At 41.6% G+C, this 18180-nt stretch overlaps 1 protein-coding gene across 4 annotated transcripts in view; it reads left to right on the top strand.

Moving 5' to 3' along the window:
• Positions 1-18180, top strand: part of SGCD (sarcoglycan delta) — a 1012166-nt gene that overhangs the window by 866736 nt on the left and 127250 nt on the right. For all 4 annotated transcript variants that reach the window (XM_044230712.1, XM_044230705.1, XM_044230687.1 and 1 more), the window contains one exon: positions 1888-1960. In XM_044230712.1, the coding sequence (XP_044086647.1) occupies positions 1888-1960 (73 nt within the window). The remainder of the gene's footprint in view (positions 1-1887; positions 1961-18180) is intronic.

Raw genomic sequence — 18180 nt, 5'->3', positions numbered from 1 at the left:
TAAGAAACCTCGCGACCTGCTGTGTGTAAGACAGAGACTCAGGGAGGCTGGTGGCTTGATTCAGAGTGAGTCCCAAGGCTCACTAAGAACCAGTGGAGTCAGTGGTGTAGATTCTATTTGGGGTCTCCGGGCGTGAGAACAAGGAGTGGTGAGGGCGGGGAAGATTGACATCCCAGCTCAATCAGTTAAGCAGGAAGGCCCTAATTCTCCTTCCTCCCCTTTTTGTGCTGTTGAGGCCCTCAGTGGGATTGGCCAAGGGCTGGGGAAGGCCAAGGGCTCTGCTGCATCCATTGTATCACATGCCCCTCTCATCTGGAAACACCCTCACAGACACACCCAGAAATCATGGCTAGCCCGATATCTGGGCAAGTTGACACATAAAATTAGCCACCACATTTATGAAGAACACGATAAAATTTAAATCGCAAGAGTAAAAAAATATATACATAATCAAACAACATTCTTATGAAATTTACATCAAAGCTGTATATAATGGAGACTAGGAATACATTTTGATCTATTTGACATGATATGGTTTGGGGTCTTAAAAAGTGAAAGTGTCTACAGGCAGGAAAAGATCTTAAATGTTCACACACGAAATGCCTCTCTGCCTACCGCAACTGTCTATAGGGTTGTTGCAGGGGAGAACTGAGCTACTACATATGAAGTATGTGATGGCATCACTCAAAATGTTAGCTTCGATTAATAGTTATCATTCACCAGGATATTCTTTTAAATGACCATACATAATGTCAAGTTAAGGCAATATTTTCTGATCTTATTTGCAGTAGTCTGTTACTCATATCAAAGAGATTAAATACTTTTTTTAAAAAAATAAAATACTTTTATAATTGCTACACAAGTTCATTCAGCTAGACTCATCAGTGTGCTAGGATAAATCTGGATTTGGAATAACCGTGATTAATGGAGGATTTCTAGACCTAACAATGCAAGAGGATTCTAGAAATTCTCACACGAATACAAGATGTTTTTCTGCCCCTTTCTGTGGCATCAAAGAACTACACCAAAAAAGGTATAAAAATAAACACCTTTCCTTCAAAGAGCAGGATACCGCCTGGCTAAGTTTAATTGAAAAACTAATATCCACTGCAATTGTCTGTGATAAACTGAGGCTTAAATGATTTGAAAGCAGTCTGGGAGCAGACAAATCAGATAATCACCATCTTTATGGCTGAGAAGTTTCAGCTGGTGATGACAAGCTTTAAAGATAAAAGCTTATTGCAGAGTCAAGAGCTAAATGTCTAGAATGGGTCGGGGACCAATGTGGAATAATTCTCAAAGTGTAAAAAGCAGTGAACGTCCGATGGTCTCTCTTAGTGTTCTGTTTTGTTTAACTTCTCAAGATAATAGCACAGAACTTTATCTCTGTTTCCTTGTTTCCTGACACTTGTTTCCTTGGCATCATTAGGTGGAGACCGGGCAGTGTTAGGGTGTTCTCCACCATCCCGCTGCCGAGATGCTAGATGTGGGCTGTGATTTGTGCCCTGCACTGTGGTCAGGGGGCTTCAGGGGCTGCTTTTCAAAACGTTTCCAGTTGGGGGACTGTTAATAGTCAATGAGAGGCAAGAGTTAGGTGGTACCATTATTTAGGCATTTTTTTTTTTTTTAAGTCAACATGGTATTTGCCTCCTGGCCTCACTCTGATCTCAGCAAGAACACTTTCAAAAGAAGTTCCTTATTTTTTCAAAGCCTGTTTGCAGGAGTTGATTCAGGGCTGCCCTATCAGGGGAATGAAAGCCAAGGGCAAAATGTGTGCTTGTGTGAAGGATCCACCCTCCGCTTAGCTCCATTCCCTGTGCTGATTGTGCCCCCAGGTGACATGTCCAAAGTCTCCAACCTCTGTTTGCTTTTTTCTTTTGTTTACAGGAGCCGAGGGCACAGTGTTCCCTAAATCTATAGAGACACCTAATGTCAGGGCAGACCCCTTCAAGGAACTAAGGTAAACTTCTGACTATGGTTTGCATTGATTAGTGGCTATTTCCTTTGTCTAGGCAACTGGCTGATGGCCCATTTTGAGCATTTGGAATGTAACAGTGTCATAACATGAATATACTGATTTGGGAGAGATTAGAAAAGATGTAAAGATAAGCTACCTCCAAGAGGAAATGCTCTTAGAAAACTTAAGATTGAGGGTTTAGAGGAGGAGGTGGCCAGCCTTGTAATTATGAGATTGGGGATTGATTCATTCACGGTGTTTGTTTCCTGCTGTGTTTTGTGGTACCTAGAACCTAACCAGTTACACAACTAGTCAGTAATTGGTGCTCATCAGCCCAAAGAAAAGTCGTACCTAAAAAAAAAAAAAAAAAAACTGAACTCTAAACACTGTACAGAATTTTGTTTATGTGTAATAAGCTCTCTGCCACTTGGGCCATTATGGTACTAGAACTACTTTCTGTGAATATTTCATGTACTGGTGTTAATATTCAAATATCCAATTATGCTGCCTTTAGCAGAAAAGGCACTGAGATGCTATGTACTTAGCACCAACAACTAAAGAAAACAAAAAAGAACAATAGATACATATAGACAAACAGAGTTAACGAAATGACCCCAAAACCATTCCAGCCACTAAAGGACCATCCCTGGCTCAAAAAAAGGAAACATGTTAAAAAAAAAAAAGGTACATTGATACAAATATAGCTATATTTTTTGCTTTATACTTATGATTCGAGTGCTCGCTTCGGCAGCACATATACTTATGATTCAGGCAGGCTGGGAGCCAGAGGGGGCACCTGAAAGACCAGCTAAGAGGGTCCTTGGCTTTGTGCAAGATTGAAATTAAGTGAGAGCTGGGAGAGTGAAAGCAGAATTTATTGAATAGCATGATTGACAGACAGAAAGTAACTGACGGAATGGAGTGTCTTGGAGACTCAGAAAGGAAAGGAGAAGGAGTCCCATTGTCACTTGGGGTTACAGGCTTCAGAGCAGGATTTGATCAATGGCAAGCATCCAGGTGAGCAACAGGTGTCATTCCACAAATCACTGAAGTAGGCAGTGTTGATGCCATCGTCGGCCAAGGTTTGTTGGAAGCTAATATCCTGAGACATGTTTGGGATCCAGCTTTTCTTAGATGTTAGGGACCTAGGACAAAACTCAGAGAATGATGAACTTTCTGGCTTCCCCGTTGAAGGGAGAACATTTCCTCTTTGGCTTATTCAGAAACAGGGCCTGGCAGAAAAACAGCAGAGATGGACCCATTCTGAAGCAGAGTCCCTTCAATTTCTCTGCCTCGCTTATAGTCATGAAGAATTCAGCGAATACTGGGTTTCTTCATTTCTTGTAGTTCTTTTAAATAAAGCCCATCATAAATCATCGTAAATAACATTGCATATTTAATGGTAGACATCAAACATTAGCAAATGTGTTTGGATTCTATGAGCCATGTCTACTCCTCTGCGACACAGCCCTGTGATCTGTGGTTTACTAAAACAGCAACAGCCATGTTGGAGTTTGTGTTTCCCTAAACGGAAGCACATTCTCCGTAAGTGGAGAATCTTATCACCTCGTGATGAAGCCCCTAGCATTCTTGCAAAGCCTGTGAGGCTTTACAAATATAGGGAAATACACTGGGCCAGAGGAAGAGGATAATTGGTGGAGAAAGAGAACATTCTCTTATCAAAATCCCATATACAGTGAGCTGTATTTTTCACATTATACGCCACCTTGCAAGGCTTTACTTTTCCCTAGAATCATTGCTTCCATCTCAGTGCTGCTGCCTGCCAGAAGTTACCCTGACTCTCCGTTAGCCAGCTCCTGTGGTTCATATTAAGTACTAAAGGTGGAATCTTTTCAGCAAATCTACCCAAGGAGTAGATTTCTGAGTCCTATATTTTAGGACTCAGAGAGCAATCTTGATCTCTGAGAATGCAGTGAATCCTCGTGTGTGATGTGAGAGCCCTTTTTTTTTTTTAATTTTTTAAAGATTTATTTGTTTATTTGACAGAGATCACAAGTAGGCAGAAAGGCAGGCAGAGAGAGAGAGAGAGAGGGAAGCAGACTCCCTGCCGAGCAGAGAGCCCAATGCGGGACTCGATCCCAGGACCCTGAGATCATGACCTGAGCCGAAGGCGGCTTAACCCACTGAGCCACCCAGGCGCCCGTGAGAGCCCTTTTGAAACAAGCTAATATGTGGGCTGGTTCCCTTCCTTTTCACAGACCTCCTTAGAAGCAGAGTTCTTTTTAACACAGCTAGTTAGTAATTAATGCTGATCAGTCCAAAGAAAAATGCTGTCTAAAAGAAGCTGACCTAGGGGTGCCTAAGTAGCTCAGTTGGTTAAGCATCAGATGCTTGATTTGGACTCAGGTCCCCATCACGGAGTTGTGAGTTCAAGCCTCACGTCTGGCTCCACGCTTAGCAGGGAGTCTGCTTTTCCTCTCCCTCTGCTTCTCCCTCTGCACTCTCTCTGTCCTTCTGTCTCAAATACGTAAAATATTTTAAAAATAAATTTAAAAAATAATAATAAATAAAAAATAAAAGAAATTGACCTCTAAATATAATACAGTGCCCACCCCCTCCCACCCCCTGGGAATAAGCTCTGCATTACCACGGAGAGCTTATCATTGCCTACCATGAAAGGCAAGGAAAATTTAAGGGTCAAGAATTTAAGCTAACTTTGCGTTAAATGGAAAACTAAATTTTCTTTGGATAAAAACAAACCCAACCCACATCGAACAAACAAAAATACATCTCTCCAAGCATCAGCCCATTTTAGAGATCCCTATTGTGAAAAATTGAGAACAGATGATATGCTCATATAGCGTAATAGCTGTACTTATGGTCATCTGTAGACCCTATGGAAAACTCTGGAAACTTGCCTTAGAAACAAGTGAATCTCCAAAATTACAAGTGAATCTCCTAAGTGCAATAAATAAGAACTTCTGGTAGTTGCTGCATTTCCATTGTTTATTCTAAAGTTGTAGGCGTATTCTATAGAGACTAGAAATAAAATGTTCTTACAGGAAACATAAAAACACTTTAATATGGAATTCTACAACTGGGGGAAATTCTTTGCCCCTACTCAAATTGTGTTGAGGGTTGATAGCCTGAAGTGAGTCAGGATCTAGAATGTGATAATTAGCCCCTTCATCCTTAGATTTATTTTATTTTATTTTAATGATGCTCTTGTGGAAGAATGTGTGACCAACTGAAAAGTAATCCAATGTAGTACATACATTAGCCCAGACCAGTGCGTCTGTGGATGTTTCACATTTGTCAGCAAATGGTGCCCCATTTTACTCTGTGCTATTGAATGGTACTGACCTTGGATATTGATAAATAGGTAATGAACGTTTTCTGGCCTCTGGCTCTACAGTTGGATCAGTTGTCGTGATCCAGCTCGTATGTGCTGGTGTGTCTTCTAGTCGTAAAAAAGTAGAACAATCTGAGGGAGATCCCTGGCTTTATGCCAGCAGGTGCACTGTGTAGGTGAAGCAGAAGTGGTTCCCTCGTCAGGAGCAGCACAACAGAGGTGAAGGAGGACAGAGCTGGGGCAGATACCTACAGCAAGCAGACTCGGTAGCCTTGAGCTAATCCAGGAATACTGATGTCTGTACAAAGTCAGGTCCGTTTTGCCTCTAAACTTTATTTAGGCTCCCATTATTTTACCTTTTATTTTAAAATAATTTTAGATTAAAAGAAGAATTGCAATAATCATACAGATTATTCCTCTATACCCTTTACCTAGTATTTCTGATGGTAACATTTTACATACCCCTGGTGTATATATCAAAACTAAAAAATTAACATTGTAGCCCCATAATATTTTATGTAAAATTGCTTAAAAGGATGCAATCACCTGAATGCCTTACAGATCCAGAAAATATGTAGAAAAAGAGTTTAGCAGAAAAGTTATTTGTTGAGGCATGAATGAATGGATCTTGAAAACTCCCACTGCAGTTAAGTTGGAATGTTTTTTTGTTTGTTTTTTTTTTTTAAAGATTTTATTTATTTATTTGTCAGAGAGAGAGGGAGAGAGAGCAAGCACAGGCAGAGGCAGAGGGAGAAGCAGGCTCCCTGCCGAGCAAGGAGCCCGATGTGGGACTCGATCCCAGAATGCTGGGATCATGACCCGAGCCCAAGGCAGCTGCCCAACCAACTGAGCCACCCAGGCGTCCCAAGTTGGAATGTTTTTAATGAGAGGTGTTTTGTTTTGTTTTGTGTTTTAAATCATGTTCTCTACCCAGATTTTCTTGGTCTTACTTGTCAATGGGAAGCAAATTGAGTTAAAAGACTATAGGTTGGGGCACCTGGGTGGTTCACTGGGTTAAAGCCTCTGCCTTCGGCTCAGGTCCTGGGATCGGGCCCCGCATCGGGCTCTCTGCTCAGCGAGGAGCCTGCTTTCCCCTCTCTCTCTCTGACTGCCTCTCTGCCTACTTGTGATCTCTGTCTGTCAAATAAATAAATAAAATGTTAAAAAAAAAAGACTATAGGTTATTTATACATAAACCATCTTCTGCAGTGAACAAGCAAAAATTAAATCCATGTGTGTCCTTCCCTTACCCAAAATATCAAACATGGGAAAATTCCGTCTGCTTTAGAGATCTTCTCTGTTGGGATAACTTGTTTCTTCCAACGTCTGTTTTGGCTTTTGAAGGTCTTTTTGTTTGTTCTCTGATTTATTTTTGTTGTTGTTGTTTTGTTGTTTGCTTGTTAATGTAAATTTGTTAGAAGCAAATTTCAGGCCTCCCGCACATCTTCTTAGAAGATCTCAAACCTCAGCTCAAAGAGTGGTAGCTTCCTCTCTGCTAGAGTTTCAAGTTCAGTTCACTGCTTTCCTTTTCGGAGTTACTATAGTTACTGAATTCACTGTGTTTGCTTGAGATGTTTGTAAATAATCCAGGGTTGAGTTGAAAATCACAAAAGAGGGTTGCTTCTCTCCAGACAAATAATGAGCCTTAGTGAGGTCTGAACCCAACATCCAGCTCTGGCGGTTTGTTGAGTTTGCCCCTGCAGGACAATTCTGAAATAATGGCATGTTGCTCCAGATTCAAGACTCTACTGAAAACATCTACCAGGCAGTATGCCTATCTCTTGAAATCAGAAAAACTAACTTGAAATGGAAACTGGATTTTAATTCATGATCTGAAATTTGCAGTCTGAATATATTAGGTGTTCGCTTGTTCATTATTTCTTTTTCCTGGTGTCTGTATATTATAAAGACAAGTGGAAAAATCCCTTATCTCAGGCTGTGCGTGATCTGAGATGGGAAATAGGCCATTTAGTTTTGCATATGTATTTTCTGTAAGAACAGAAGCTACCTTTGAATGCCTACCTTGCTCTAAGGATTCTTTTCAACTGTGAAGCTTCCCTGTAAGATTCGGATCCTACAAGAATAGGAAATAGACTGTGAAATCTTATTTCCCAGACATATGTCAGGGCAAATGTAAAAAATGGGAGACGGTTGCATAGACCACTGAACACATATCACCAACTCTGTTCCTCTAGATATCACTAAAAGCTTGGAAGGAACCACAAAAGAGCAAGAAGCCAAAAGGTCTTTATAAAAGAATTCTTCATCAGCTAATGTGCAGACGTGCTCTTACTCTGCCTACAGTTATGACAAGGGTGATGACCTGATTTCCATTTCATCATAGCTCAGGGAATTGTTTTCCAGGTATTTTTTTTAACACTTATTAAGAATCAAGGCATCTGCTAAATACTTGGAATACAGAGATAAGTAAATAAGTCCTCAACTGATTTGTAGTTAAGGAGAGTAAGATAGAAAGTCACCCCAAAATACAAGGTAATATGATAAGTGGTAGAAGAGATAGATGAACAAAATCAGAGGAGACACTGGGAATGGCACACAGGATTCTGCCTGAGAGGGTTAGGTAAGGCTGTCTGAAGGAAGGGACATTTTAGTTGTAAGTTGAAAGAAAAAACAGTGAGTCTCAGAATTTAAAAAGCATGGTTCCCTAGGTCCACTTAATGCAAGGACAAATGGGCCAATAGATTTCTGCAGCTTCCGTGAATATTACTGTGTCATTTACAAAAATGAGGTTCTGCAATTTCCTTATGACAGTTGTGTTCTTTAATAAATCATGTGAAGGCGATTTCAGATATGATCACAGAAGACTTTAATGATTGTTAGAAGTTTCAAAATTCAATGCATAACATCATTCAGAACTAGAACAGCCACTAATACCAAACCCATTCTGCAGCGTCAAATAAATAAGGCATTTCTTTGTTCCTGTGGGTTTTTCCCCCCTACAACATTACCAGAGTTTTAATAATAAAGAAGAAAGATTCAAAGATGTATCTGGTACTCCCAGTATGCACTTGCATATTCTGTAGGATTTTTTCCTTAATGGATAGATACTAATCTGAACTCCTTTGGGAATGTGTGAGATTTAAAGTCTGTATATATCGCAGGAAAACAGGGATTAGACAGCACTTCCAAGTTGACAAAAATGAATTTATTTCCTTAAATTTATCTTAGAATGGCTGTAGCCAACTAAATATTTATTTCTCAGTGATTTATGAATTGAAGCTACCAGAACAGTCTGTCAGAGCATCACAGTTCAATTAATATTTGGTCATACGTCTCCCTTCCTTTGTCCCCCTCAAAAGTCACAATAGCAAATTTGGAGAAGCAGTCTGATTTTTGAATTACATAAATATAATATCTATATTTATTCTATACAAATATTTTATATATATGTACGTATGCATATGTACATGCATTAAAACATATATACACATACATATGTATTTTACGTATATAGGCCTATAGAGAGATTGACAGAGATGCAGGGGGAAAGAGAGGGGAGGGAGGGAGAGGGGCTGTATATTGTGCTCCAAAGCTATGGGTGCATAGGATATGGGGCAATTAAAGAAATCTTTAAATTTTCTTTAATAAATCTTTAAATAAATCTTAAATAAATTATAAATTTATTAAATATTAACAAATTAATATATTATATATAATATGTATTATAGAAATAAATATTAAATAAATAATAAATCTTAAATAAATTTTCTTTAATAAATTTTTAAATTTTCTCTTCATGCAACACTTTGCAGACATGTTCGGTACCTACTTTGCTTGTATGAGATTCACAATTATTCAATCACAGAACGTGAATGTTGAAGTTATTCAAAGAAGAGATGAAAATGTGTAGTGGTCCAATAATATCACAAGGTCTCAGGGGCCTTCCAAAATAGAAGAGTCATGATGCAGTATCCATGTTGATCAAGAGCCATGCTTTGAAAGTGTCCTGCACTGGGGTTGAATTTGGCCCCAAAGCCAGTCTGCCTTGTGAACTTGGGCAAGTCTCCTAAGCTCTCCTCGGCCAGTGCCTAGAACATGGGAAGAGCTTAGTGGACATTAGTTCAACAAATGTCAGCTCCCAGGAGGAGCAAGCGACCCATTTTCATGGGGCTCTGGTCCTCAACCAGGAATTCCGGAGTGTTCAGTTTCAACAGTCAGTAAAATGTTTGTGAGACCTTGGTGACCAACAGTCCTTTCTCCTTGAAGGACAACACCAGAAGGCTGTTGTGTACATCCATCTACCATTAACAACATTTTATAAGAAAGGATAAGGGTATTTCACTTAATAGATTAGAGAGGGCATAGCCTTAGGATGGAAGACAGCCCATAAACAGCATTCCTTGAACAGTAACGGTGTATCATCATGTTGCCTCCATTTTCTTTTTGTCAGAGACACTAGTGACTCTGTCAACTCCTCAGTCATCCTGCAGTGCCTGCCCAGATAAAAACAGGTATCTGAAAGCCACAGGTGAAGGCTTAATGAAGCCCCCCTGATTCTAAGTTTGCCTTGTTTGAAAACTCACAGTAAGATACCTTGCCCATCTTTGAAGATCTGTGAGTCCATATATATGTCCCTCTTTCCCTCTTTTCCACTCTTTCCCTTCCTCCTGTGTTTCAGCATCCGTTCATCCTTCCCTTTGTTTCATTAGCATCGATACATAGTCTGAATTGATCTACGTAGTTCTTTTTTTTTTTTCCTTAGTTTCACCTTTCTCTGGGTGCCCTTTTCACACCTAGAGAAAGCTCTCTCAGCATGCAGGAGAAACAAAAGAGGTAAAGGAAAAGGGAGGTTGTGGTATTGGAAGTTATTTCCATCTTTGCCTTTGCCTTCTTAATCAAAAGCTTGTGTTTTACAAATGTGGTAAATTGTAAAGCTACCAAACCTAGGTGTCTCGCAGGCATCGCCTCTGTACGGTAGAATTCTGCCATTAGAAGCCAGGGAGGGATAAATGGAAGAGAACATCCTGGGGGACAAGGATTCTAGGATATAGAGCAAGTCCTACCCCGACAGGGAGAGGAAGTTAAAAACCCATGTCTTCTGATCTCTGCTGAATTGTAGGAAGAAGATAGGAAATGCAGGGAAAGCACGTGGTGAAATATATAGCCTGATGACCTTTATTCTCAGAGTCACAGAGGGAAGAAACCAGTTAGATTTCGAGGACAGAAGCAAAGGGTCATCGAGCATTTTCATTTGAGACTTTAGGAGGATAAGGGATAGGGTGGACTGTCATGTGGCTAGAGAGGAAGAGAGGGCTGGGTCAGCACTCTCAAATCTCCTTCAGTTCCTGGGGGTCTGGGGGGTCATGCCAGTGCAGGGAAGAATCCACATGGTGTCCCGGTAAGCGGTGCCGATCGCTAATGATGACGGTACAGGCTGGCAGGCTCCTGGGCAGCTTCTCTGCAGTGGGACGGAGGGCTCCAAAGTGGACAGTCCAGTCCAAGGGTGCGGTGAGAAACATACCCAGACCTCAGGGCCCACAAAGGCCATTCAGACCTGGCTCAGTGGGCGCTAAGTGAGCACAGTAAGAAGTACCAGAATTCACCCCCAGAGGGCTAAGAAGTGTGGGCTGCTAGCCTAATACCAATCAGGACCCCATCTCCTGGAATCTGCACCTTCTTTGTTCCTGTCACCAGGATGTCACAATACCCTCAACCCCCATGTCCATTATGATATCATAAAGAGGGAGGAGATAATTATTTATCCTCATGAGAAAGGTAAAATGTTTTAATCACAGAGAGGATGCCATAATAAATTTAGTGTTTCCTAACCCTCTGTAAAGAAAAGTTGGAGAGAAAAATTAAGGCAGGTAAGAATAAAGAAATGCCATTTGCTCTCACTGAGGAGCACAATTTATAAATGGGATGGCCTGCAATACGGGGGATTATGCCAATCACAACATCTTAACGGACTGCCTGGCTTCAAAGGCCCTGAGTCTTCCCCTCTCTGTCTTGTAGGGACCGCTGGGTCTGATCAAAGGGGGAAAAAAATGCTTTCAGAATCCATCATCAGGTACCTGCTATTAGTGATTTAGTCTCTGTAAGCCTTGAACTAGCATTGGTTGAAACTATAGTCCAGCCCCGATGCTTGAAATTTACTCCCCAAAAGCATTCCTCGATTTGTAATCTTCTAAACTAACAAAATACTGGAGGAAATGCCTTAATAGCCAAAACATTTCACATGCCTCTCCAAATGATTCCCAGACTATCTCCGAAAGCCAAAGTCATCAGCCTTGTGCAGTGAGGCACCTCACTGCCTAAGTGATTGTCCCTTAATGGCTGGCCCATTTTCATCTGAACTCGAGAAAGGCAATGTGACACATCATTATCATTCTGAAGGGCAAGTGGCTTTTATTTAAAAATTAAAAGTATACCCTTTAAGTTAATTTTTAACAGAAGGGGTTAAAATGTGAAAAAAAAATCAAAAAAACTCGTAACAGAGAGGGAGGGAATATAAAATTGGACTTCTACCCATGTCAAGGCAGTCATGATATCATAAATTAAGTGCTAAGCTCTCGGTTTTTTAGAACAGAATGGGCATGTGTGTATGTTTGCCAGAATTCCTGAGTTGGGACTACCTTCTGCCTCAAAAGGAGCACTGCGACTTTATTACTGTTTTTATCTTGATTAAAATGTCAGCAGCTGCCATTTATTATGTAAAGTGTGTGGGGTAGATTGTTCTCTTATTCTTGAAAAACACACAATTGCTTTTGAATCTCCCGTGTTTTTTTTTTCCCCCTCAGTAGGATGGCCCTGCTGGGTGCATAGACAGAAAATCTTGCTTAATTACACCCTTCATGATTTTGGCTTGAAGCCAGCCTTGTTTTATTCCAATTATAACCTTTTCAAAACAAAGAGTAATGGGAGTTGAAAGGAACAAGCTGACAACAGTTTTTACCTGAAGTAAGTTGGGAACTAGAAGTGAATCATAAAAAAAAGAAAAAAAAAAGAAAGAAAGAAATCAGCCAGTGGATATCTTTTTTTTTTTTTTCTTACTCCAGAATTTTCCACGGTTTATTAGAATAGAATATAAATGAGATCGAGGCCATCAGATCTCAGAGACAACTCTATAATCTCGCTGGATTTCCTGGCCATGGACTATGGGCCAGGTTGGGCCAAATGTCACTCCCTAGTTTGCTATCCTTGGGTGGCTCCCACTGGCTCGAAGATGAAATTTCAAAAACAAAGCACTCACAAGTCACCTTCAAGGGGTTGATGTGGCTGTGGGTGATGTCCTGGCTTTTCATTTCCCATCCCCGTTATTCCCCTTCCAACCTTTTCTCATTTTTGTTTCTCTCTCTGTGTTCTCCTCTCTGTTGGCCCTTCCTCCCATTGAACTTGTGCTTCCTGCTCTCACATTTCAATTTCTAAACATACTTAATTCTGTAGCGATTTCCTTCTATAATACTCTGCATTAATTTCACAGATGTACTATCCAGTCTTTACTGTGTGATTATATTACTGATTATTTCAAATATCTTCTGTTCTTTGCTTTTTAAAATTATGATTCAGGTCTCTCTGGCTTTTTGACTAGGACTTTTTCAAATGGCCGATGATTCTCAGATGTCTGTTTTTAAGAGTAAAGCCCTAAGAATCTTTTGGCATGTTTTGTGTGCATGACTGAGGCTTTTGGATGGTGAGCTTCGAGGTAGGATGGTCAGGCTGGGATTTTTAGGTGGGTGACCCCAGATATAAGAATATGTATGCCTCTTCCCTTGGACTGATCAGTTTCCCCAGGACACTGATTCGTGTCCTAATCCCTTGCTGGGGATGAATCTGGGGGCCAATATGTTCCGGCTGAGCCTACAAGGTCTCCTTCTTCCATATGTAGGTTTTCACTTCATTCCCTGTTTTCAGGATAGCACTGTCAGCCTAAACTGTCCTTGTCTCACAGGGCCCAGAATTCAAGTCTTCCCTAGTGAGTGTCCTAGTCTGTTTGGGCTGCTGTAATAGAATATCATAGACTGGATGGCTTATAAACAACAGAAATTTATTTTTTTCACAGTTCTAGAGGCTGGGAAATCCAAGATAAAGGTGCTGGCAGGTTCCTGTTGAGGGTCTGCTTCCTGGTTCATAGGTGGCCATCTTGCTATGTGCGCACGTGGCAGAAGCGGCTGAGGAACTCTGGGGTCTGTTTTATAATGGCACTGATCTCATTCGTGAGGGCTCCACCTGATCACGGCCCAAAGACCCCACTTCCTATTACTATCACATTAAGGATTAGGATTTTGACATGTGAATGGGGGGGAGGGAGGACACAAACATTTAGTCCATGACAGTAAGGGTGTCCTGGTCACCTGGATTTATACAGTGGAGAAATGGCCTAGGACTCTGACAGTTTCCAGTGGAGCCCTCAACCCGTCTTCTGATTGCAGTTCCACCAGACTCTCCCAGCCACAGAGGCACTGGCTTTCTGTTCCTGCACCTGGCAGGGATTATGCAGCTTGAGCTGGCTCTTGGCTTGGTCTTCACCAAACCCAAGGCTCTCTGCTTTCAGCCTTCTGTCCTCTGCTAATGAGATCACTACTTGTGGGTTTGCTTCTCAGCTTCCAAAACTTGGTCATCATCTTTCTTCTACCTTTATTGCTTCTCTTTTTCTTGGTCCTTCTGGGTCTGTGCCATTTGAGGGTCTTACAGCCATTGCATTAGCGTTTCAGGGAGGATTAGAGGTAGACCATGTGTTGAGTCCAGTGAGAAGTCCTCTCTCTTCCATTAGTAGGCTTCAGCTATTCTGCCTTTTCTTTGTTTCACCGGGAGGGCCCGGAGCCTTTCCTTAGAGCCTTGTTATTCCTTGGTCTTGAAACATTCTTTGGACTCTTTCCACATGATCATATTTTTACTCTCAGCTTAAACTGTACTTCCTAAGGAAACCCTTTGGGGCACACTCCCCCCACCCCACCCCAGCTCATATGGCCTACCTGTTACAAACACACACAGCCCCTCTGCTTCCTCTCAGGATTTCACCGGCTGAGATGTCTCCCACATGTGCGTTTGCCCACAGTCACAAAGAGGTTCAGGCTAGGGGGATCATGACAAATGTCTTATCTCCGAAAGTATGTGTTCAGCCACCAAACACACAAGTAATGGTGTCCTTGACATTTGTTTGTCAAGGAGAGCCGTCAAAGTCTCCAGGAACGTCTTATTATCCCATGCCTTTCTTTCTTCTAGCCATACTAAGTTATTTCCAAACGAGCATAATTCATTCCTCTTTCTCTTACAAGCAGGCTCAAAACTTTAGATTCTTTTCTCACCCCTGGGTTTTATCATAGACACAGTCCAGCAACACTGTGCTTCACTTGAAGTCTCCAGCCTGCAGTTCCCACTTATCTTCTCAACCGCGGGTGCTTGTCATCCACAGAGGAACACAAGTCCCTTTTCACCCAGTTATGTGCGTCATCACTTCCTGTTCACCAAGGGAAATGAGATTCCAGGTCTTTGATGTTTTTTTTTTTTTTTCCCCAAAAATACAACCTGAGTCATGAATGATTATTTTCCTGGCCTGGCATCTGAGCTCAGGCACACTCACTCCGGAAGAACCAGCACAGAGCAATTTTGCATCCTTTGACGATCCAAGCCCCATGCTCCTAACCTTGAATAGAACACAGACACTAATAAATTCAGGGTCTCAAAAATGTGAATTATAGTCATTTCACACTTCGTGGCAGCTTCATGCTGAAGAAATAGCTTAAAACTTAATTATAATGCTTGTCCCTTCATTAAGTGCAGATGACATTCCTCAGATAGATTTTTGCAATGACATCTGAGGAAAGGAGTTCAGAAACTTATTAGTTATTCATGATGGAGAATATTGACTGTGTACTGATTAAAGGAACGTGGTGACACCCTTCTTAACATGGTGCATCTGTCTATTAGTTTATGATTCTCCTTGTGGTCCTCATGGAAAGTTCTTTGGGAAATAAGGAAAACACCCTTCAGTCTTTGAGAGACAATATCTATAGAAAACGTGCTTGACAAGTGGGATTAAAATGGAGAGCAGGAGGCCTCAGGCCTCTCTGATTACCCACTGCTGCAAATGACTGGGCTGCACGTTGAGGACCATTTGTGGGCTGCAGCCATAATGGATTGGACACGTCCCCCTCTCGGCACTTGAGGAGCCATTTACGATGCATTCAGTCCCTCAGTGGCTCATTCTGAAGCTTGAAATCCATTCATAGAGAAGGATGCATAGAAGGTTTTGCCTCCTGTCACATAACAATACTAGAGCTTGAGTTGAGCAGCGACTAAATTAAGTGAACAGGTAAAGGCACAGTCTTCCTCTCTTTGTGCAGGCTGTGATAGTCTTACAAAAAGAGAACTTTTCTGCTTATTCTGATGACCTAGAATGCCTAAGGAGTGAGGGCAGTAGAACCCAAAGTGAGATCGCACAACATAAGAAAGCAGTTTCTAATTCTCTGAAGTGGGAAATTATCTCCCTTGATAGTCATGAGCTTCTCACCACTGAGAGACTCAAGGTGAAGGGTCTGTCATACCAAGACTGTTATAGAGGTGTGTCATGCATCAGGAGGGAAGATTTTAAGTAGATTTTAAGTAGATTTTAAGTAGATTTTAAGCAGACCTTTCAGATCTGCTCTTACATTGAGATTCGAAGACTCGGGCTTCAAAGTACTGCTCATGGATCTGATTTTCCCCGGGACCTCTCATTACATTTAAATTCCTTTTAAAAGCTATACTCAGTGAGCTGACCTTGGACATATCCTTGAAGGACAGAGTCTGAGACCAACATGGATTGATCCCTTTTTGTTTTTCCTTGTTGTCTGGGTGTTTGAAGAACAATTCAGATTCTTCAGATTCTTGCCACGCTTTGTAATTTCAAAGCGTTTTCATAAATACTCCTTCAAAAACTCCTTAAAGTGGGACAGGAGCACCTGGCCTCATCCCCCTCATACAGATGTGAGGACACTGAGGGGTTAATATACACCAGCTCTCTGTTTGGCTTAATGAAAAGACCCTCTCCTTTCTCAGAGCTCATTGGGATTTTGAGGTATTAATCTGAGGGAAGGAGTACACAGTAAAGCTTAGGGGCAGAACTTGAGAGCCTGACCACTGGACCCTAGATCCTGGCTTTGTCACGTGCTAGGGTACGCCTTGGGACAAAGTTTTAAGACCTCTATTTCAGTTCCCTCATTCGTGAACAGTGGGATAAGAGTAGCACTAACCTCAGAAGGACTTGCGAGAACCAAGTAGCATGACATATGTGAATAACCTCAACCATGAACTGGAATGCAGGGCTCAGATGTTAGTTTCAGGGACTTGGGTGTTGAAGCAGCAGATGATTACCCATTCTTTATTATGGCCAAGAGATCTGTCCCACTGAGGGGTTAATTTTGCTCTGTGCTTTGCCTCCCATAGACAATGGTCAGCAGTGGGTTAAGAGCCTGTTTTATTCAAGTTAGTATAATCAAAACAATTAAAGTGTGAGGCAGTCAAATTGACCAATATTAATAGTGAACCTTAACCCAACTTTTGAAGTTTTCTTAGAGCAAAACCACTTGCCTTTTATGTGAAGGTGTGAGAAAGGCAAACTTTTTCCTAAGGAAAGGGAAACCGAGACTTTGCGCTACACAGACATGATGAGGTGGTAAGCATTGTGGTTATGGGTGAAGGGAGGAATGCTTTAAGCACTCAGACGCCAGATATCTCTTGAAATTTTTCTGAATCTAGTTGCAGTATGGTGATGGACAGGGGATGGAAACATTTTTTAAAAAGGAAAAAAATACAGTGCTTAAATATCAAAATGTTTTTAAAATCCAGTAACTCCTAGGGCATCTGGGTGGCTTAGTCAGTTAAGCTTCTGACTTTGGTTTCCACTCAGGTCATGATCTTGGGGTCATGAGATGGAGCCCCTCCGCATAGAGGGCTCTGAGCTCAGTCAGGAGTCTGAGATTCTTTCCCTCCCAATCCCTCTGCCCCGCCCCCTGCAAGCACTTGCACACCCTCTCAAAAAAAAAAAAAAAAAAAAATCCACTAACTCTCCTACTATACTGACCAAAATACTACCCCTCCCAGCTTCTTCAGCCATTTCTAGAAAGGAGACATATGCTTGGATCAGCTTCCCTGGAGGACACACCAGACAGAAAATCCCAGAAACAGGAAGCCTCATCTGGATACCTTTCATCCTGGTTTTTGAATGCCACCAGGGATCAGTGGCTGTCTCCTATCCCCAGCAGGGGAATGAAATGATGCCTGAAATCCTAACCAGGTTTCTTTCTTAGTTTTTCACAATCGATTTTTTTATATCCTCCTAGAGCTTGCCCCTTTATTTTTACATATTCATAAGGATTTTGCTCTTCCATTAAACATTAAGTTGCGTCCTTCTGTGGTCTAGTGTTTCCTTCCCCCGAAGGCCAGAATGGGTCCCTATTTTTCATGTGGCTTCTCATCACCATAGGTTACTATCGTTGAACACATTCCCTCTTAGAGGCAACCCATTGCTGGGCCAGATGAACCTGCAAGCTGGAGTGGACGCTGGGGTTTTTCTAGTTGGATTAATTTTCTTGGGTAATAATCGTTAGATACCCTGTGGCCATGAAAAGCAAACCTCAGCAGTTAATATCAAAGGGCTGGTATCATCTGACCAGACACTACTAATGGGGTCTAGTGGATGAATAGCACACAGGTTGAAATTCTGTTTCCATGCGTTCTCTGGAGCAGCACTAAGACCGCGTTGAAGCGTCTTGCCTTGAGCAAGGCTGATCCTTTGGTTCACCAACACTCCCATGCTCCAGCAGAAAAACTTGCTAAGATCTGGGGACACCGCCTACAAAGTAGGACAGTGGGAAGCAGGCTCAGAGTGTCATTTCACAAGGTGAACCCCTCAGGAGTTTTTGAGATGACATTTGGTGCCAGATGGGGCACTTCATTGGCTAGGGTT

Source organism: Neovison vison, chromosome 1 (assembly GCF_020171115.1).
Source record: "Neovison vison isolate M4711 chromosome 1, ASM_NN_V1, whole genome shotgun sequence".
Taxonomy (NCBI): Eukaryota; Metazoa; Chordata; class Mammalia; order Carnivora; family Mustelidae; genus Neogale; species Neogale vison.
This window is presented reverse-complemented; position numbering and strand designations above follow the sequence as displayed.